Here is a 22,270-nt window from a genome sequence, read left to right on the forward strand (position 1 = left end):
TAGAAAATCATGCTGTATAGAAGTTCATTGTACTCAACATTTCCACGTCAACTTTTTGGCAATTAGACTAGAAATTGCACATTTTCCGAAATTTTACAAAATTTTATGTGTGAGGTGGCACCCCTAAATCTCAATGGATTTCCTCAAAACTTTGCAAAAGACATTTTTATGTTCATTAGAAAAAAATGGAATGCCAGCCAAATTGATATTATGAATTTAAAATTTCCCATTCAAATTTGATGCACCCTAATATATATACACACACATATATATATATATATACACACATATACATACATACATACATACACAACACCTCATTACTACACATGTCTGAAAAGGAGCAGGAAGAAGCAAAGCTTATTAAATCCTACCCCTTCTCCACACCAGAGCAGTTACCAATTCAATAAGTGATTTTTTCCACACATATAATCACATAATCTTACATAAGACAAAACAACAAAAGAAGAGTGGGAACATTGGACACCCCAGCAAAACCCCGTAGCACACCACCAACCCCGCCAGCCAACCCACCTGGCTCCGAGCCCCCTAGCCCCTGAGTGCACCCACACACCCCGCTGCCCTCCAATAAGAAGCCATTTTGGCTGGACCCACAAGTATGTGGGATCCCTGGGTGGGCCTACATTTGGATGGATTCTTTGTTCTGTTGTTCAGCAGACCTCTTCCTCTAAACCTGACCACAAAACTGTACAAATGTATACGAGTCCCAGCATCATCAACTGAATAGGTACGCCTTCGTCCACCTATTTACTTGATTTTGGAAAACCTCTGCACTTTTCCACGAAAGAAAAAACCAGGAGAACCAGGAAGAAGTCGCTTTCAAGTCGTGATTGACCTGCTCTGGTCGGCCATTCGTCTGAGGATCATGACCCAATGATCAGTTGGCAGACATGCCGAGTGACTTTACAAAAGGCCTTCTAGACCTCAGATACAAACTGGGCACCTTGTCAAAAGCCAAATCCAAGAGTATGGCATACAGTAATTGTAAAAGGAATGCCTCAACAGAAACTGGACTGTCTCCAGTGATGACAAAACCTGAGGCCATCTTGGAAACGGTTGACCATATTAAGAATCACACTGTTGGCATGTGAAGGCGACAGACTGGTAATGAAATCCAGAGCGATGTAAGACCAAGGTCGTGGAGAAATGCTAGTGGTCGATGGGAAGCATTGTGTCTGGTGCAGACAGAGCAGGTGGAGAAAACTCCCTGATAGTGGAACCCACCAAAACCGTCTTTGAACTCCAGAAGGACCTGAGATCTCAGCTCAGCAGGAACAAAATGACTTTTCAGAGGGACAGCCTTCATGCACTTGAACTCCGACCATGGCTTCAGACCCAGTCCAGTCCATTCATTCATTTTCTACCGCTTTTTCCTCACGAGGGTCGCGGGGGGGCCTATCCCAGCTGTCTTCGGGCGAGAGGCGGGGTACACCCTGGACTGGTCGCCAGCCAATCACAGGGCACATATAAACAAACAACCATTCACACTCACATTCATACCTATGGACAATTTGGAGTCACCAATTAACCTAGCATGGTTTTGGAATGTGGGAGGAAACCGGAGTACCCGGAGAAAACCCACGCATGCACGGGGAGAACATGCAAACTCCACACAGAGATGGCCGAGGGTGGAATTGAACCCTGGTCTCCTAGCTGTGAGGTCTGCGTGCTAACCACTAGACCGCCGTGCCTCCCCAGTCCAGTCCACTCCAGTCCTATTTTGTAATTATAATAAAAAAACCAACATACTACATATGTTTTGGGGAGGTTTGGTAGCCTGGGGTGTTGTATTAACCCTGTAAAATATAACAATTTTTTACTCAAATAGTCGATCAAAAGAATAAGTGAGTGAGTGCCATTCAGTCAATTTATGCTGGAACAAAAACAAGGATGCTTTCATGGTGCATCGTGTTGGAAAGTGGTGTTTGTTAGGTTGTTTGTCTGGATGTACAGTGTGTACATATGGTGGTTGCTGTGAAGGCACTAATCTGGCCTTGTTCTGAAAGGAGTTCGGGGGGGGGGCTACAGAGGGGTTTGTTTCTCCATTGCTCTCCTGGACCGTGTGACCTCCTATAGTTGAACACAACACTCCCTCCCCCTAATCTCCCTTCCTCCCCTCTTTGCATCCACGCACCTTCATGACACTCCATATCCTGCTGTTCTGTCGTCCTGACTCAAGTGATTGCTAGCTTTTGTTTTTGATAACAGTGGCTTGGATTAAAGTCATATACAATAAAGCCCTTCAGTAGAAACAAGCAATTAAAAATGGTTGTTTTCAACCATAGACAGTTCTCCGGTTTTCATGTTATAGTTTTATAAGTTAATAGTTTTATTAGTGTTCGATGCAGCCGAACATTAGGAAGTGTACCTAATGTTGTGGCCAGTCAATGCGGCAGTCAATCGGTTAATGTTACCACTGTCTGTCTTCTACTGCCAACTGAAGCTAATCGGTAATAATTTGTATGTTGGTATTTCAAATGGGCTGCACGTCGGACGAGTGGTTAGCACGCAGACCTCACAGCTAGGAGACCCGAGTTCAATCCCACTCTCGGCCATCTCTGTGCGGAGTTTGGAGTGTGAATGGGTTGGGTTGGGCACCTTGTACCTTTTATGATGGCAGGATTGCTAAAGAACGCCTACATGGTGAGCTAACATGAGACACTGGTAGACCACCACTTTTTGTTTCTCATAATATTACGACTTTTAAATAAATCATGTTTTTTTCTGGGCTGCATGGCGGACGAGTGGTTAGCGCACAGACCTCACAGCTAGGAGACCCGAGTTCAATCCCACCCTCGGCCATCTCTGTGTGGAGTTTGCATGTTCTCCCCGTGCATGCGTGGGTTTTCTCTTCTTGTGCCCTGTGATTGGCTGGCCACCAGTCCAGGGTGTACCCCGGCCTCTTGCCTGAAGACTGCTGGGATAGGCTCCAACAACTCCGCAACCCTCATGAGGAGAAGCGGTAGAAAATGAACGAATGAATGAATGGCATTTCAAGTGTATGAATATGAGTGCATGAATGTGAGTATGAACGATTGTTATCTATATGCCCTACAATTGACTGGCCTCACCTCGTCCAAAGTCAGCTGGGATAGGCTCCAGCATTGATAAAGTCCTGCATCAATTTTGTGTACTCGCCCCCCTTTCTCCTCCTGATGCATTGTGCCGTGTCGTTTGTGCACTTCTGTAAAAGACGATGTGTACAGGGTAAACAGAACAGGAGACAGTTGCAGTGCTCCCATACAGAAAATGGATGGATACATGTTGTGGCAACATTGTTTTGACATTTTAGCTAAATTTGTGTCAGTTTTCCACTTTTTTAGTTGCGATATTTTGCTAAAACGTTCTACTTCTGATTACTAAAGAACAGAAAAAGGTAGAAACAAACTTTTTTTTCTGGTTTATAGTACCATGTCTACATAGCCCAAGAACACAATATTCTGTGTGCCTTGAAAAATCAGTCAGAATAATCAAAAATGGCTGACATGAAAATAAAAAATAAGTGTAAAAGGTAATACTTTGAATTATAACAAATGGAAAAAATTGAATTTGAAATCAGTTTTTCCGACTTTTTCCTAGCATCACTTGGACACTCAGACGGCAACATGATACGGTACCGTAGTGATGTGCGGCATAAATAGATTAAAATATTATTTGATCATTTAAAATTCCATTAAATAAATGTAGGGTGGCACGGCGGTCGAGTGGTTAGTGCGCAGACCTCACAGCTAGGAGACCAGCGTTCAATTCCACCCCCGGCCATGTTCTCCCCATGCATGCGTGGGTTTTCTCCGGGTACTCCGGTTTCCTCCCACATTCCAAAAAACATGCTAGGTTAATTGGCCACTCCAAATGTGAGTGTGAATGGTTGTTTGTCTATATGTGCCCTGGGATTGGCTGGCCACCAGTCCAGGGTGTACCCCGTCTGGGATAGCCTGGCTCCATCACCCCCGCGACCCTCGTGAGGAAAAGCGGTAGAAAATGAATGAATGAATGAATAAATAAATGTAAATGTTGTTATATGATAATTAAAAATAATAGTAAATCCACCATGAAACCCTCCACAGTCAAACATGTACAAAACAATTTCTACTGTATAGTTATGAAAGCTGTTACATATGTTTGTCCAATACTTTTCAGTCATTGCTCCGACTTTTTTGCTGTGATTTCAGGTTTCACTATTCGTGTTTATTCACGTTTGAACCTTGAAGTCTTGACTCAATGAGGCAAATCCTGTTATCAACCTTCAAAAGGCACGCAAGAGACACAATCATAACCTTACATTTGCCCGCATGACATGATGTCGTCACATGTGCTTAGCATGCTACTATATTTAGCACAGAACAATTTTCACAGCTGACTAAAAATAGGTCGATTCCTGTGTGCATGGATGGATGCAGCTTGCTGCATCACAGCGCTGAGTGGTGCGAAGGCCCCTTTGCATCCCTCGTACACACGCCGACTTGTGTCCAGAGGGCCTGTTCGATGCTGCTCGCAGCTTTAATGTATTCATCCCATTTGATGCTGTTTCTTTAGCGTTAGGGTCGGTGCATATTACAGCAGAATCCCGAGGGCTAAATTCTGTGGCCACCTGCGAATAACAAATAAATGCATTGTCATTGATACGGCCATAAAAATGTCTGTTTTTGACACTCTAACATAGCCTAATATTATGCGGAACAGATATTGATCAGAAATGGAGAAAGAAAAGAGTATTTATTTATATAAATGTTTTATTACTAGTGTCCAGCTCAATGATTAAAATGTGTTTTAGGTATTTTTATTTGTGCATTTCATTAAGAAAATATATATTGAAGCATATATTTAATAATAATCATTTTTGAATGTTTCTAAATAGGTTTTTCACTCACAAACATTGAGAATTTAAAACCAGTAAATAAATAAATCAATAAATCTTATCACACATCGAATCATTTACCACAAAGAGATTTCCCCTCCATATTATAGACCACATTAGTCTCTTCCGCCAGCCTGTTCTAAAAATAGTCCAAATAGCACCACTTGTTGTTATTCTTGTTTAAATCAGATTACATGTAAACGGGAAATGACAATATATTTTTAAAATACTTTAAATATCTGTACAAAGTTGTGATTAAACGCAGCTCCCATTTACACTACACTAAATAGTCACCTGAATGCATCAGGGCAGCCACACGGGTGTCAGAGCTGTCGTAACATTTGTTGTTCAAATAACAGTTAGCTGGTTGCTAACTGCTGAGCTAAGTTAGCCTCGTCAGCATTGCAACCAATTGACATTATTAGCATGCTATTTCAGTGTACTGCTAATAGTGGAGATGTTATGTTGCTGCTCATTTGTGTCCACGTTGCTAGCTTTATACTTCACCTTTTTACTTCAGGCGAGTGAATGAAATAAACCAAATAGATTTTCAGACGTGTGCCATCTCTTAACTTGATTTCAATCTTCAGTTAATTCGGCACTGTTAATACATACAAATATACATAATCCTGCCCTATAACTGACCTTAATTTCAATAAAATACGGTAAAAATGGGCATATTTCAGACATACTGCGACATGGCGATTAATTGTGATTAATTAATTAAAAAACATTAATTAATTAATCTGATTTAAAATGTTAATCATTTGATAGCCCGAGTTTTGACCTAGTTTTTTATTGATTTATTTAAAAATGTGATACTACAAGGGAGAGATAATGCATAGACTACTGCATAGACTACAGTACAGCTTCTTTCTGTTAGTGAAAACGATCCAAAACCTGCTAACCAACCAGCTAAATGTCATCCTTGATTGTAAAATGACACTCAAGATACAGAGAGCAAAAAAAAAAAGATGTCTTGTTCATAAATGAATGGACACTGGGAATTACAAAAACACTCAATATTAGAATATTAGGCATTCAAGGGTTCAATTCGAGGGTTCAATTCCACCCTCGGCCATCTCTGTGTGGAGTTTGCATGTTCTCCCCGTGCATGCGTGGGTTTTCTCCGGGTACTCCGGTTTCCTCCCACATTCCAAAACCATGCTAGGTTAATTGGCCACTCCAAATTGTCCATAGGTATGAATGTGAGTGTGAATGGTTGTTTGTCTATATGTGCCCTGTGATTGGCTGGCCACCAGTCCAGGGTGTACCCCGCCTCTCACCCAAAGACCCTCGTGAGGAAAAGCGGTAGAAAATGAATGAATGAATACTTTGAATATCGAAAGTTCTCTGTAGTGTACGGCTATCCTTATCATAAATAATGATGGCTATCGCAATAGGGTGAAATAAATAAATAAAGTCAAATTTATATTGTATTCATCACATATTGTTTCTATTGTGCATGACTATGTGGATGGAAATACAGTTCAGTGTTTTGCAACGTACCATTCTGTCTTTATAAATGTAATCTTTCCGTAGTTAAAGCATATAAAAAAGCATAACCTGTTTTCGACCTTAAATATGTTTTAGCGTTATTAGAAACATGAAATTAAGAGTAAATAAAACATAATTTTAATTGTTTGGGGTTAAGGTTAGGCTTAGGGATAGGGATAGGGATAGGGGTTAGGGTTTTCCCTAACCCTAACCCTTTTTTTATTGTGCCTGTAATAAAAGCCTGTTGTTCTGGCGATCAAGTCTGGTGCTGTTGTGTGTCTCAACATTACTGACACTAGTAACCAGTGTAGAATAGTAGATGTCATGTCTTTAAATGTGTCTTCTGAATGCATCATATTGAGCCATTTGTATGCTTGAAATATATCTTTAAAAAACAAAGAGGGATGACTGCAGAGCTGCGTTTCTGGTATTCGAGTGGTTGGTTGCACTGCCATGACTGGAGCATAAAGAATGAGTCACACATCACATCCTGTTGGTTTCCCCCCATTATGAGTCTGCATAGAGCGTAAAGGAGACTTGTCACGTGCCCCTCCCCAGTCAGCACTATCCCCTTGAGACACATATACAGCCGGGCCAAATTAAGATGAACTTTCAAACATTATCATTCGTGTGCTGTTCAACTTCCTTAGTATGTATAATGTCTGCCAAAGTTTCTTTTAAGGTTTATTGCCAATGTTGACACCAACAGTAGTGCAGTTCCAATAACAGGATACAGCTCAACTCGTCAGCTCGCGCTTGTCCCTTTATCGCCACACTAGCAAAAACAACACTTCCTTCTTATTCATTCATTCATTTTCTACCGCTTTTTCCTCACGAGGGATGCTGGAGCCTAATTTTGTTTTATTAATAGGTATGATTAGTAAAACAGCATGATTTGTTCATTAATATTTTTTGAAAAACCTAATTTGAAACCCATTCTTAAGCTTAACATCAATAAATTGGAGGCTAACTAGTTAGCTCGGTAGCTTGCTACGCTTAAAGCGGCGACCGTCTCTTGTGTCCCTGCAGAAATCCTTATTACTTATCATGGGTAATATGATTTTTAATAGGTTTTATTTTATGTCTACAGGGCCCTAATGTTAAAAACCTGATTTAGAGGGTCACAAACAAATTTTCGAGTTCATTTACTGTAGTTATTTTGATGCTTGAAAATGCTTAATACATAACATTTTATTAATTTTTATTTTTTTTACTAATAGGCATGATTAGTAAAACACCATGATTTGTTCATTAATATTTTTGAAAAACCTCATTCCATTTGAAACCGATTCTTAAGCTTAACGTCAATAAATTGGAGGCTAACTAGTTAGCTCGGCTTAAAGCGGCAACCATCGCTTGTGTCTCTGCAGAGATCCTTATTACTTATCATGGGTAATATGATTTTTAAGAGGTTTTATTTTATATCTACAGGGCCCTAATGTTAAAAACTTGATTTAGAGGGTCATAAACAGGTTTTCTATGCTCTTACCAAAAATATTATAAATCTATATATAAATGTATATATAAATCTTCGGGTCGGGTCTGGAATGTACAGTGAAATTTCAAATTATTTGCAATGAATCCATGCCGAGTTGTATGATTCATGCATGCAGTGACAGTAAACGAGACAGACTGTATTGGAAAACAAGGAGATGTCAGCAAACGAAAAAGGTTGAGATGAGATGAACCTCTCTCTCCAACGGCCCAAGGATGCAAGGCGTGTGACACAGAGAAAGAGAGTGTAGGATGTCAGCAAATACACCCAAGGCTAAGAGAGAGCGAGAGCATAGCATTGTTGGGAGGAGGCTGGCCTATACTTAGCAATAAAGATCAGCAAGCCACAGCCAATGCTGCAAAACTACTGCATGGAGCAAGAGAATCTGGATCTACGGGACAGTACCATTGGGTTGTTTTTAGCTTTTCGACTAACCTTTGCTTTGTTGTGCTTTTTTTAGTCCAACTAATCAAGGAAGCAAATTCAAGCAACCAAAGATGGATTCACCTTGAAAACGTGGAAGTGCGTGATGCCAAGAATAGCATATTTACTTGCAAACCTGTCAAAGCACTTTCATCTGAGGCTGACACAATGGAATTGGATCTGTTTTGCACCGAGAAACCTTTCATTAGCTGGACTAAGGGAAAAGGAAAAATGAGGACTGCGCCTGAAATAGTCTAATAAAGACTAACCAAAACCAAACACACTGAAACTTGGGACTGCTTTGAAACTTTGTACAGCTTGTTTGGGAAATGAAATGATCAACGACTGGATGTTGAGTACTCGTATTCCTAGTACTCCTACTCGTAGTATTCCTGGGACTTTGTGGTCTTCTCAGCTGTGATTGTCACCCACTTGCATCGATGAGGAATCCACAGAATTATGTGATTGCGTGTGCTCACTGCTCATGTTAAGTCCTTGTAGTGGTGCAATGCATCGGGTTTCAGGTGTTGCACCAGCTCCCTCAGGACAGAAATGGTGTTTCCAGTGCTCAGTGGGGGTGGATTGTAGCGACGCCGAGCCACGCTGTATCTGGTTGGCCGCGTTGAGAATTATTTCACCCTGTGCCTCTGTACGGCCGACCCCTATTGCATCACCAATAAAACGGGATTCCATGAGGATAAGACAACGTTTGTTCTGGGTAAGAGGGTGTGTGGAATCTGGATTTTTGTTGAGTACATTTTGTCATGATCCGTATTTATTATGTTTACATCATGTTTGTCACAATGCCTCCACTTTATTAGGTTTCTTCAACTCGCCTCGCTTTTGGTTTGTATCTAAAGTTACTTGGTAAACAACTCAATACAGTAAACCTCGGATATATCAGACTCGGATATATCGGAAATTCGCTCACAACGGACAGATAAAAAAGAACCGATTTTTCTGTAATGCATTTCCAATAAAAATTAATTGCTTATATCAGATTTTTTATAACGGATTTCGCCTATTTCGGACAAAATCTCCAGTCCCATTCCAATGCATTTCCATGAAATTTCCCTCACATATATCGGATGGCCGCATCGTTATGCTAATCTTGTTGATGTCACTGGCTATTGTCTTTCTCCTGGCTCCAGATTTAGGACAAATATAAAAGTGAGTGACGTCAATAATACTAGCACAGCAGTGAATGAGATCTTAACCTCACTATTGGAAATAATGTAGGCCTGACGGGCGTAACAGGGCCTAGCTTAATTAACAATTTGTTATGCTCAGAGTCCAATAAAGTTCAATTCTCATTACCTTACGTCTCTTTTCATTGCCCAGTCCAGGTACATTGGAAACATAGTCAAGGAAGTGCCTTTTTATAACGGATAAAATCCGATTTACGCATATACCGGATATAAATCCGATATATGCGTAAAACGGACATTTTCCGGTATACACATATAACGGATTTCGCTTATATCGGACAAAACCAGTGGGAACAATTGAATCCGATATATCCGAGGTTTACTGTACATATAACCTGCATCCACAACATTAGGTACACTTGCACAGGAGCACACACAGGAGCGTGTATGGCTGACATGAAATATACATAAAATACGATTCCTTTCTCATTATGTTGCAGTATATACACCTTGCAATCTTAAACATGTTTCATAACTACTTAAGACAGCGGGCACGATCGTGCATCAGTCACTGATGATGATATAAAGTCTGGAAAACTAAAGAATAAAGTCTCAAGGATCACTGGCACACATACACATATAGCTGAATAATTATCAATACATATAGCAACTTCTGCTCAATCAAAATCAACTTCAAACTTCAAATATTGTAATGCTTTAGACTCCGCCCATTTCTGGTTAAACCAGATGGTCTTTCTGGCATTCAATCAATAAAAGCTTGTGATTATCAGTCTGTCCCATAATATTGATTTTTGGTTTCTTTTGACAGGTTAAAGGGCGAAAAGACAATATGGTGTCCTCCAATCAGAATAAGTGCCAGCCACTGTCATCTGGTGAGGTGGAGGGTCTATCAAGGTGTGGCCTTCGGACCATTCACCTCCGTAAGAACGTGCAAGGATTCGGTTTCACTTTGCGCCACTTCATAGTCTACCCACCAGAGTTATCCATCCACAACGTCAAAGTAAGCAGCTTTCGTTTTTTTTTTTTTTTTATACTGTCAAACCCCTGAAGCCCCTCACAGCTAGGGGACCAGGGTTCAATTCCACCCTCGGCCATCTCTGTGTGGAGTTTGCATGTTCTCCCCGTGCATGCGTGGGTTTTCTCCGGGTACTCCGGTTTCCTCCCACATTCCAAAAACATGCTAGGTTAATTAGCGACTCCAAATTGTCCATAGGTATGAATGTGAGTGTGAATGGTTGTTTGTCTATGTCTGGTATAGGCTCCAGCATACCTGCAACCCTAGTGAGGATAAGCAGTATAGAAAATGGATGGATTAAATGATTATTTGACCGGAATCTTTCCATGGTGTCACAACTATAAGAAGAAAGTACCCCCCCCCCCCCCCCCGGTACTCCGGTTTCCTCCCACATTCCAAAAACATGCTAGGTTAATTGGCCACTCCAAATTGTCCATAGGTATGAATGTGAGTGTGAATGGTTGTTTGTCTATATGTGCCCTGTGATTGGCTGGCCACCAGTCCAGGGTGTACCTCGCCTCTCGCCCAAAGACAGCTGGGATAGGCTCCAGAGGAAAAGCGGTAGAAAATGAAGCCAATCTGTTCCAGGAAGATGATCTCCATTGTGTTCATAATAATTATTAATTATTGGTGTTCATGATTCATCCAAAACCTAACAATTAATTAACCTCCATTAACCTAAGATCATTTAGCATTCTGTGATGCCAGTGTAAATGTAAGACATCACCCATATCTTAAGTGGTTACTGTGCAGAGGGGAATACAAGCCACTTCCTGTGATATCTGTGATATCTGTGCCTCTTTATTATTTATTTATTTATTTATTTCTATGAACACTCTTGACCATCTCCAGGCTTCTGTTCTGTCACTTCCCATGCCGTGTTTTCTTGTTCCTGTTTTCATTTTCATTTTGTGTTTGCATGAACTCCTTATCAAGTTAACCTTGACAGCCCTAAAAAAAAATACAACACGAGAATGTTTGCACCAAAATTCCAATTTTGTAGCTGTCACAGGCACTTTTTTGGAAACCTGGGAAAAAGGCAGCACATATTGTAATGAGAATGGTAATATTAATGATGATTATAATGATGGTAATAATGATAACGATTATAACAATAATGATAATAACAATAATAATATAACAATGATAATAATAACACGGGAAAACAAGACTGTGGCATGAACATGATTTTATCTTGCAAAAAGGGGTAGGCATTTATAAGCTTTTGCTTCAGTCTACTCTTTTTGGGCTTGGGATCAGATAGCTGAATACAAATGTAAATAATGGAGAGTTGTATTTTGATTGATGTGGGAGATGCACTGTGGTGTTTCGTGTATTTGCCCAAATAAATATAATAAAAAAAAAAGATAACAAAAATGTTATTGTCAACTCAGTTTCTGTAGAAAAAAACAATAAACCACTAATGGTATGATAATATATATATATAATAATAATCAAGCAGCCCTGTGATTGTCTGGCCACCAGTCCAGGATGTACCCCGCCTCACGCCCGAAGACAGCTGGGATAGGCTCCAGCACCCCCGCGACCCTCGTGAGGAAAAGCGGTAGAAAATGAATGAATGAATGAATAATCAAGCACAATATTATATCATAATAGTGTAGTATTTCCTTTAATACCATAATATTTGGAATATAATGGAATCGGCGTTTGTGACATGTGTGACAGTCTGTCAAATGTTTGTAGCATTTCTAGTGTTGACCGCGACATTTCGACATATATTTTAGAGGGCAAGTTCGTTGTGTTGCCTTTTATGTTGCCACCACTGGCTTGTAGCGTAAACCCGTGATCGGAGCTTCCTTACCCTCCAAAAATGTTATTGTCAACTCAGTTTCTCTAGAAAAAAACAAATAAACCACTAATGGTATGATAATATGTATATAATAATAATCAAGGACAATATTATATCATAATAGTGTAGTATTTCCTTTAATACCATAATATTTGGAATATAATGGAATCGGCATTTGTGACATGTGTGACAGTCTGTCAAATGTTTGTAGCATTTCTTGAAATGCTGTCTTTTCAATTGAATTAAAGAGCATAATTTCTTTAGCGACGTGGTAAACTACACTTCCTGTCAACAAACCAGTTTGCATTGTTCTGTTTCTATTTATTGCATTTGACGATTAAATGTCTTAATTAGTGTTGACCGTTGGGGATGAAGGTTCAACATTTCGGCATATATTTTGGAGGGCAAGTTTGTTGTGTTGCCTTTTATGTTGCCACCACTGGCTTGTAGCGTAAACCCGTGATCGGCGCTTCCTTACCCTCCAAAAATGTTATTGTCAACTCAGTTTCTCTAGAAAAAAACAAATAAACCACTAATGGTATGATAATATATATATATAATAATAATCAAGGACAATATTATATCATAATAGTGTAGTATTTCTTTTAATACCATAATATTTTAAGTTCTAGAATCAGCGTTTGTGACATGTGTGACAGTCTGTCAAATGTTTGGAGCATTTCTTGAAATGCTGTCTTTTCAACTGAATTAGAGAGCGTAATTTCTTTAGCGACGTGGTAAACTACACTTCCTGTAAACAAACCAGTTTGCATTGTTCTGTTTATTGCATTTGACGATTAAATGTTAATTAGTGTTGACGGTGGGGAGACGAAGGCTCGGCATTTCGACATATATTTTTTTATATTTTCATATATATTTATTTATGTTGCCACCACTGGCTTGTAGCGTAAACCCGTGATCGGAGCATCCTTACCCTCCACCCATTAAAGCCCTGGTTCCCGCTCTAAACCATAATCATTGTGGATATTTGTCGGGTTCCTGCACCTCCTTAACCTCCTATTTCTCCCACAGGATGAAGAAAACGGAAATACAGTTCAGACATGTAAGTTGCACATGTTACAGATATGAACAGACAAGTGAACATGTCATGCTTCAGGCTTTATTATTTAGATTCAACATATGTCTTTGATGCAGGGGGTCAGGCGTCTCATTTGGAACCAATGGATACCATTTTTGTGAAGAGTGTGAAAGAAAATGGTCCTGCTTACCAAGCCGGGCTGTGCAGGGGTAAAGTAAATTACTAGTTAATTTTGTCTACAGTGGAACCTCTGAAGTCGAACACCCCAAAAGTCCCACATTACAACACACATTGTATTATAGTATTACGTATGTGAAAACTATATGGTTAGCATGTTGACCAGACAGTCAACATGTGATGTTATTGGACTTCTGTGCGAACCACAGTTTGTCTATAACTAACGAGAAAGTGACCCATGAGACAACTAATAATTAACAACAACTAAAAACAAGATGCTTGGATTAGCCTGCTGCTGTGTTTAATGTAACTGTCAGGAACAGATGACGTGTCGCACGCGGTGGCTTATGTGGTGAATGACTCGCATGGTGGCCTCTGATGTGCAGTCCAGTCCGGCGCATTTAAAGGCAAAGAGCGGCATTGTTAGTATTCATGGTTAGCAGTCAACCAAACACCCGCTTCCCCTCCATTCCTCGAGCTCATCCAATCACAAGTTAGAACTCAGCCAGGATTCATTCAGGTTCTCACAGAAAGTTTGAGTTTTTTTTAAGTCATTCAATTGTGTGTATTTCCCATTCGGGTGTAAAAAAAAGTGCGACAAAGAGGCTGGAGCCATGGGTTGCTGACCCATGACAGACAGTGCCACTGAGGAAAAGACAGGAAGCAGAACTGGAGGTAGCAGAGATGAGGATGCTGAGGTTCTCATCGGGAGTGACCAGGATGGATAGGATCGAGAATGAGTACATCAGAGGGACATTATATGTTAGAGCAGGGGTCTCAAACACGCGGCCCGTGGGCCAAATGTGGCCCGCAGGACACTAGTTTGAGGCCCCCGCCTTGATATGAAAGCTTAATGTTAGTGCGGCCCGCGCAAGTTTGATATGGATGCTGTATGGTATCATGTACCCAGAAAAAAATATTATGTTTGATTAATGTTCATGTCAAAGGTTAAATAACTCTTAATAGTTATCCTCCCTATCCGTGTGGATGTGGTAAGTTTTTGGCTATTTAAGTTTAAAGGAAATAACTTGAAGGCTACCATTTCGGTCGCTAGCTCTCTAGTTTGCGAGTTAGCATGTGTCTCAAGACCCTGCAGTTGCGCAATATGTTGTAAATAAAAAGAGTATAAATGTGACTATAGGCGTGTTTTGTCATGTCTACAGGGCTCTAATAATGCTTTGTTCATTTTAATCTGAAAAAAATAATTTGTCTACCCACCAACTATATGTGGTTTCTTAAGTTTTAATTATTTGCCGTTTTATTATGATTATATTTATTTATTTATTTATTACTGATTGATTGATTTTCTTTATTCTTGATTTGTTTATTTATTTTTCATCTTATTTTGTGTAGAAAAATAAAAAGTAAGATATTTGAGAACAGTGGAATGTTTTATCAGAGCTTTTCTTGGAGAAAATTGGAATCAATTAAAAAAAATTGGAATCAATCAATTTTTAATAAATGCAGTTTTTTATTTTTTTTTTGGAAAACCTGATGCGGCCCAGTCTCACCCAGACCCCTGAAGGGAAAAGCCCAAAGAGAAATGATCAAATCTCTTTTTTGGCATCGTTTAATACGAGTATACAACATTGTAACAATATTTACAGGTCAGAAAAGAGGACAAGTATAATAGCTCCCCTTTAAGGTTTTACTAATACACAAACATCCAGTATTTAAAAGTATTTGGCTGGAGGGATGGAAATATCTCAATCGTATTACTAAGTTGGATACCCGGAGAGATTTCTATTTAAAAAGCCTGGTGCATTTTTTTTTATTACACCCACGTAGAAATCAATAGCCTTTGGCTTTTTTTAGATGGAGTGTGGATCTGCTTACAGGGAAACCATGTGCATATATTGTGGGCACGCCCCGGTATATTAAATTTAATACATTCAGTGTTAGGCATTCTATTAGAAATGCCTTTTTTACTTTTTCTTGGTATAGCTGCAAAGCGGAATATGTCAGAGTGATTAATTTAGGATTTATTTAGCTCTGTTGGTTGTTAAAGTTGTTAAATATATAACAACAATGGAACTTTTTTTGTTTCTTGAATTGGCTCATCCTTGTGCTTTTATTTTTTGAGTTCCTTACTCAATCCATCCGGTATAGTTTGATTCCACATACTGAAATGCTATGGCTTTTTAATGTTGTTTTCGCATATAAGTGAAGTAAGGAACTCAAACAATAGGGAAGTCTGAACTTCCCGTCTGACACCTACATAACTGGAGGAAATTGGGTGTATCGATAATGTTAAAAAATGTTCTGAAAATATAACTTGTATGTCAACCAATCACATAACAGATTGTGTTCGACTTTGGAGGTTCCATTGTAATCATTCACACTGTTAGTGTTTAATATGCATGTAAGTGACCACTTAAAATGAATCTTTCACTTTTTAGATATTTTTTCAAAGATAAGTATCCAATGCTTTGTTTGATGAATGCATCAGAAGTTTGATTCTTGAAAAGTTGCATGTACTATATTTGTATGTGTGTGTGTGTGTCAGGGGACAGGTTAGTGAAAGTGAACGGCGAGAACATTCTCGGAAAAACCTACTCTCAGGTGATTGCATTGATTCAAAACAGGTAAGTCAATTATGTACCATGTAACAATTAATTATATTCCGGTGTGTAAGACGCACCAGTGTTTAAATTTAAAGAGAAAAATACATAAACCAAGCGTGTGCATGTCATATAATTGCATATTGTGGCACGCACAAGTCAGTGAGGACCAGCAGACTCTTTATTTAGGTTCGATTCTGTGTGGAGTTTGCATGTTCTCCATGTGTGTGTGTGAGTTTTCTCCAAAAAAACATTCCAAAGACATGCATACCTCGCCTCTCGCCCAAAGACAGCTGGGATAGGCTCCAGCATACCTGCAACCCTAGTGAGGATAAACAGCATAGAAAAGTCACACAGCACAACCACTCAAAGGATAGCTAAGAAATATAAGAAACAAGTACCGATTCGACTTTGGGCTCATGAGCTCCTGTCAAAGAAAGAGCTACCGTTTCCTCATGGAATGGTGAGCGGCACAGTATTCCAGGATTAACAGTAGTTATAAAGCAAAGGAGATGACACGAGATTACAGCATGGTCACAAACCACTGTATGAGCTGCAGGGCTTGAAGTTAAGGAAAAATGTAGCGGCTTGGACACCGGAAATTACGGTAATATGTGATGTTGATATTTAAATGTTATTGATTCCGTCCATGCATTTCTGTAGTGAAACAAGTTTGGAGCTGTCTGTTATGCAAAAAGATGAAGATGTACTGCAGTTGGTAAGTGTGAGTATTTGTTTTATTCTCTCACTTCTTTTCACCTTTGTCATAGAAATGATGAATGAAAGGGATAAATGAACTTTTAAAGTTACTTTTGCCTTCGCTGAAGATGTGACGAGATCAACCACCACCAACTTCCTGCTTTCAGTCGCATCAAGAATCCCGTCTAAACATATAGTCCTATTTTTCCCTAAAGTTCGACCTTTCTTGTCAGCCTTGTCAGTCTTCTTTAATAACATTATGCCTTCACTCAATCTGTCCTCAGGCGCACTCCCAGGATGAGCCATATTCAGGCGAGGCCCACAACCACCCTGAACCCCTCCTTCACTATGCTTCTACCAACCCCAACTCAACTGTCGAACAACCAAGACACAAGCTCAGTGATCCCTTGGATAACACTGAGTGCAGATCCAGCCCAACCGCCTCACCCCTGCACAAGCACCCGACTATCGGGGATACCTCTGGTAACATTGTCACGCCAGCGAGGCATCTTGGTCGCTCCTCTTCCACCATCAGTGCACTAGACTTTCACTTTGCCAACCACAATGCTGCCATTACTTCTGCGACTTTGCCTCCACCGTGGAAGAGCAGTCTTCTAGTCTCTGGTCACTTTCATACAGATTCTCTTTGCCACCAAGCTTTGTCAGACTGGTACGACTGCCAAGGTGACGTAGCTGAGCACCTGACTCCCCGCAACTGCAGTACATCTCAGGATCGTTTAGCAGACCTAGGAATGGGCGCTGGACCTCCATCTTCTGTCTTTATCTCTGCTCAGTCAAAACAGAGAGTGACACTGTTGCATCATCATCAAACTGCAGCAGCTTCCCACGATTCCTATTGGCTGCGGGGTTGTCCAAGACCAGGAAGCAGGTCATGCTCAGAGAGTTTGCTATCAGCTTACGCAGAATATGAGCATAACTATGGTCGTTCTGTAGAAACATTAGCAAAAGCCTCAGCAGTTATACCACCGTCCTCAGACCAGATAACAAACCAATCAAGAGATCACAAGTGTGAGCATCCGAGGAAAGGAACCCCCCTGGCCGGGGGTCTTTGGTCCCCCTGTGGCAAGCAATCAGGTCATCAGGTAGCTGAACCCCAAACAGGGCGACTAACAGAGGAGTTAGTGGGCTACAAAAACAACAGCCTGTCACTGCCCCCCAAAAACTGTCACCGCCTCCAACATGTACGAGAACCGCATGACAACGACCAACGCTTCAGCAGCCCAGAAATCCGAAGTAAAGTAGGAACAGCGACATGGCCCCAGTCCATTCCCAACCGGCCTACATCAGAGGACCCAGCTCATACTGGGAACGACCGGGATGCCATCTCCCCTACGGCTCTAAATCAGGCGGAGCTTCTGAAGCAGAAAAGACCCTCTGCTTCAACGTTGAGTCCACAGTCACCTGAGTCCTCCAGTGAGACGCCGTCTCCTGTATCTTTTGGTCCTGGCACCAGTCGCGGGGCTAAAAGTAGCCTAGTGCAGCAGGTGTACGACTCCTTGTCCTCCATTCCTTTCATAGGTTTGTGTTTTCACATTTTAGTTTTTGCCGCAACAATTTACCAGCAATATTTATAGGTTATCACATGGTTTGTCTTTTATCAGGCCAGGTATCATGCCCCCAAATGTCAGTATCAGATACTAGCTGATACTATCTCATACTAGCACGCGGGGGCATGATACTGGGCCTGATACCAGACAAACCATGTGATGATCTTATTATCACATACTATTTAATCATGAGCTTATTATCACGTACTATTTAATCAAAAGACCATTTTGTTTCCAGAAAATGTTGAGTTTATTACATGTATTATATCTAAACAGTGTAAACACAATAATTGCAAAAATATTTCAACAATAATATTTTATCAACAGTCTTATCTTATCAATGTCTGACAATTAAAGTTCCATTAATCAAGTTTGGGTTTTTTGGTGACTGGAGAAGCACTAGGCACTAAGCACTTGTGAGCTGTTCTCTGATTGGTTGTTACACGGGCACGATACCAGAGCAGCGCACTCTGAGTGGACAGCTACGGGGGCTGATACTGGACATGGTTAAACTCTATATTTTATCAGTATCACTGCCCTGGGCTTTGACACAGTATCATTTCGGCCTTTTCCCGTATCATTCATGGGTGGTTTCTAGAGTACAGGGACAATTAATACTGTAGTATGTGATAAAATCATTTATTGTTACAAAACTCCAAGAGCTGCTGCACACAATTGTGAGGGACAAATATAGTAGTTCATTCTTCAGTAAGAAATACACTACCGCTCAAAAGTTTGGGATCACCTGGAAATGTCTGAGATATGGCTGTGAGACGGCTTTGTTTTAAACTACACACTCTCACATATTTGTTTTCTTGCACAGTTGTGCAGCGTTTTTCTGTCCTTGTTAGACCCAGTTTGTGCTGCTCTCTGAAGGGAGTAGTTAACAGCATGGTAAGAGACTTTAGTTTAGATTTTTAGATGGGTTTTCTAATAATCTATTAGCCTTATGAAATGATGAACTTGGATTAGCAGCCATACCAGGAGATTGATGCAGAGGACTGACAGTTGTTGATAGTAAAAATGTAGATCCTTCTTTGAAAATCATCTGATTCATTTTCACTGTGAAATGGAAGAAATTGTTTGTGAAATGCATGAAAATTTGTTTTTTCTTTAGAAAACTAAGACATTTGCAAGTGATCCCAAACATTAGAGCGGTAGTGCAGAAACATATGAATAATTGATCTTCATTCAAAATATAAAGGTGATGTAAATACACAACAGTTGGGAAGAAAAAACCCTGTTTTTTTTTTAACCGTTATGAGTCTTTTAGCAAAATAAGGCGATGTAGCATGATGCTGCCTTTCTGCTCCCACCAGAAAGTGCAGACTTCACTTGGTGAAAATCGATCAAGTAAAACCAGATTTATGATCACTACAATATTTCTCATGAATAAATAAAGGTCATTTTAAGGTGAGATGTAGACCACAAACACATAATTACACAAATGTAGATGAGTATAATGTATCTATTTGGCTACAGAATGTATACATGTTGGGCGGCACGGCGGTCGTGTGGTTAGCGCGCAGACCTCACAGTTAGGAGACCAGGGTTCAATTCCACCCTCGGCCATCTCTGTGTGGAGTTTGCATGTTCTCCCCGTGCATGCGTGGGTTTTCTCCGGGTACTCCGGTTTCCTCCCACATTCCAAAAACATGCTAGGTTAATTGGCCACTCCAAATTGTCCATAGATATGAATGTGAGTGTGAATGGTTGTTTGTCTATATGTGCCCTGTGATTGGCTGGCCACCAGTCCAGGGTGTACCCCGCGCCTCTCGCTCGAAGTCCGCTGGGATAGGCTCCAGCATACCTGCAACCCAAGTGAGGAGAAGCGGTATAGAAAATGGATGGATTAGTGCATCTTTAGGCTACACGGCGGTCGAGTGGTTCGGGCCCAGGCCATACAGCTAGGAAACCAGGGTTCAATTCCACCCTCGGCCATCTCTGTGTGGAGTTTGCATGTTCTCCCCGTGCATGCGTGGGTTTTCTCCGGGTACTCCGGTTTCCTCCCACATTCCAAAAACATGCTAGGTTAATTGGCCACTCCAAATTGTCCATAGGTATGAATGTGAGTGTGAATGGTTGTTTGTCTATATGTGCCCTGTGATTGGCTGGCCACCAGTGTGAATGTATACATGTTTGTATATAGATGCTAATCCAAACACAAAAACAGGATCTTACAGTGTTAAGCTCTTTTGTAGTATTTCCTCAGTATTGAATATGTTATTATTATGCATTATACTGTCGTTTCATTCCACCATTCTTACTTGTATTCATCTTGTATATACTGTATATCAAAGGTCGTCGTTCTTCATATCTCCTGGCCATTACGACAGAGAGATCCAAGTCCTGTGATGAAGGTCTTAACACTTTGAGAGAAGAAGGACACCCTTTTCCGTAAGATCCAAAAATTGACTTTTTAGCTTTTTACAAACATCTCCTTGCAGTTCCAGGATTTGTATTTTTTTTTATCATCTACAAATAATTTTGTAGATGATTTGACAAATTGTCAGTGTCTTAACGTAAGATGGGATTTGTGTGCTTTGTCTCTCATAGAAGACTACCAAAAAGAGTCAAGAGCTTTTTCATTGATGGGGTGAGTTTTTACGACAATGTTTGTCATAGTTCAGTTTCTGACTTACAAATGTTTGTGGATTCTACACACACACACACACACACACACACACACACACACACACACACACACACACATACACACACAATGCATGTATGTTAGTCTTTCGAGAGCTTAAAGGCACAGGAGGAAGCCAGGTCCAAACGTCACTCCGCTTCTGAACTGGCTACAGTCACTTTGTCCATCCGCAAGGAGGGTTGGCTATACTACAAGCAGATTCTCACGGAAAAGGGGAAGGTAAAACACAATCGCTACACGGGGGTACTCACACAAAGCTAATTGTTGCAACAGTAAAGCTGTAGCTGCTTTATTGTTTCAATATCTCGTCCTTCCAGAAGTTTGGTGGTGGTATGCGACCTTGGAAACACGTCTTTTCTGTGCTGCGTTCCTATTGGCTCTTCCTCTACAAAGACAAAAGGGAGGCTGTTCTTCATGGGGCAGGTGCTGGTCCGGGTCACGATGAATATCCCCCGGTCAGCATTCGTGGCTGCCTGATCGACATTGCTTACAGCGAAACGAAGCGGAAGCACACCCTGAGACTGACGACTCAGGACTTCTGCGAGTATCTGTTCCAGGCTGAAAACAGGGACGAGATGTTAGCATGGATCAAGCTTATCAGGGAGAATAGCAAAATTGACAATGAGGTCAGATATGTTAGTAGTTGGAAAGTTAAGTCCAAATGTGACTGACTAACTGGTTTTGTTCCTCCCATTTATTGTAGGAGATTGGTTCATCCAGACAGGCTCTGATCAACAAAAAGCTGAATGACTACAGGAAACAGAGGTTGGAAATATATCAATATTTTATATTCAACCTTTTATTTATTAAGAAGTCACTGTTCCGGGTTGGCGGCACAGCGGTCGAGTGGTTAACGCGCAGACCTCACAGCTAGGAGACCAGGGTTCAATTCCACCCTCGGCCATCTCTGTGTGGAGTTTTGCGTGGGTTTTCTCCGGGTACTCCGGTTTCCTCCCACATTCCAAAAACATGCTAGGTTAATTGGCCACTCCAAATTGTCCATAGGTATGAATGTGAGTGTGAATGGTTGTTTGTCTATATGTGCCCTGTGATTGGCTGGCGACCACCTCCAGGGTGTACCCCGCCTCTCGCCCGAAGACAGTTGGGATAGGCTCCACCACCCCCGCGACCCTCGTGAGGAAAAAGCGGTAGAAAATGAATGAATGAATGAAAAAATAAAAAATAACCATAACTAATGTATTCAAAAACACAATATTACAAGCCATGGCATTGCAGTCCAGTTAATCAGTTAACCCTTTATCTTCAAAAATAAAAAATAAAAAAT

General features: G+C 40.7%; 1 protein-coding gene across 4 annotated transcripts in view; it reads left to right on the forward strand.

Annotated features, from left to right (window-relative positions):
* The window catches only part of LOC131109479 (rho GTPase-activating protein 21-like), a 44,887-nt gene that overhangs the window by 8,321 nt on the left and 14,296 nt on the right, over positions 1–22,270 (forward strand). For 2 of the 4 annotated variants that reach the window (XM_058061544.1, XM_058061545.1), the window contains exons 6-16: positions 10,272–10,463; positions 13,321–13,351; positions 13,444–13,536; positions 16,011–16,089; positions 16,729–16,789; positions 17,049–18,303; positions 20,633–20,729; positions 20,889–20,928; positions 21,070–21,204; positions 21,303–21,611; positions 21,689–21,750. In XM_058061544.1, the coding sequence (XP_057917527.1) occupies positions 10,272–10,463; positions 13,321–13,351; positions 13,444–13,536; positions 16,011–16,089; positions 16,729–16,789; positions 17,049–18,303; positions 20,633–20,729; positions 20,889–20,928; positions 21,070–21,204; positions 21,303–21,611; positions 21,689–21,750 (2,354 nt within the window). Of the gene's footprint in view, positions 1–6,282; positions 9,013–10,271; positions 10,464–13,320; positions 13,352–13,443; positions 13,537–16,010; positions 16,090–16,728; positions 16,790–17,048; positions 18,304–20,632; positions 20,730–20,888; positions 20,929–21,069; positions 21,205–21,302; positions 21,612–21,688; positions 21,751–22,270 lie in introns of those variants that run through there. The other 2 variants (XM_058061543.1, XM_058061542.1) reach the window with 2 other exon arrangements.

This window comes from Doryrhamphus excisus, chromosome 22 (assembly GCF_030265055.1).
Source record: "Doryrhamphus excisus isolate RoL2022-K1 chromosome 22, RoL_Dexc_1.0, whole genome shotgun sequence".
Lineage (NCBI taxonomy): Eukaryota > Metazoa > Chordata > Actinopteri > Syngnathiformes > Syngnathidae > Doryrhamphus > Doryrhamphus excisus.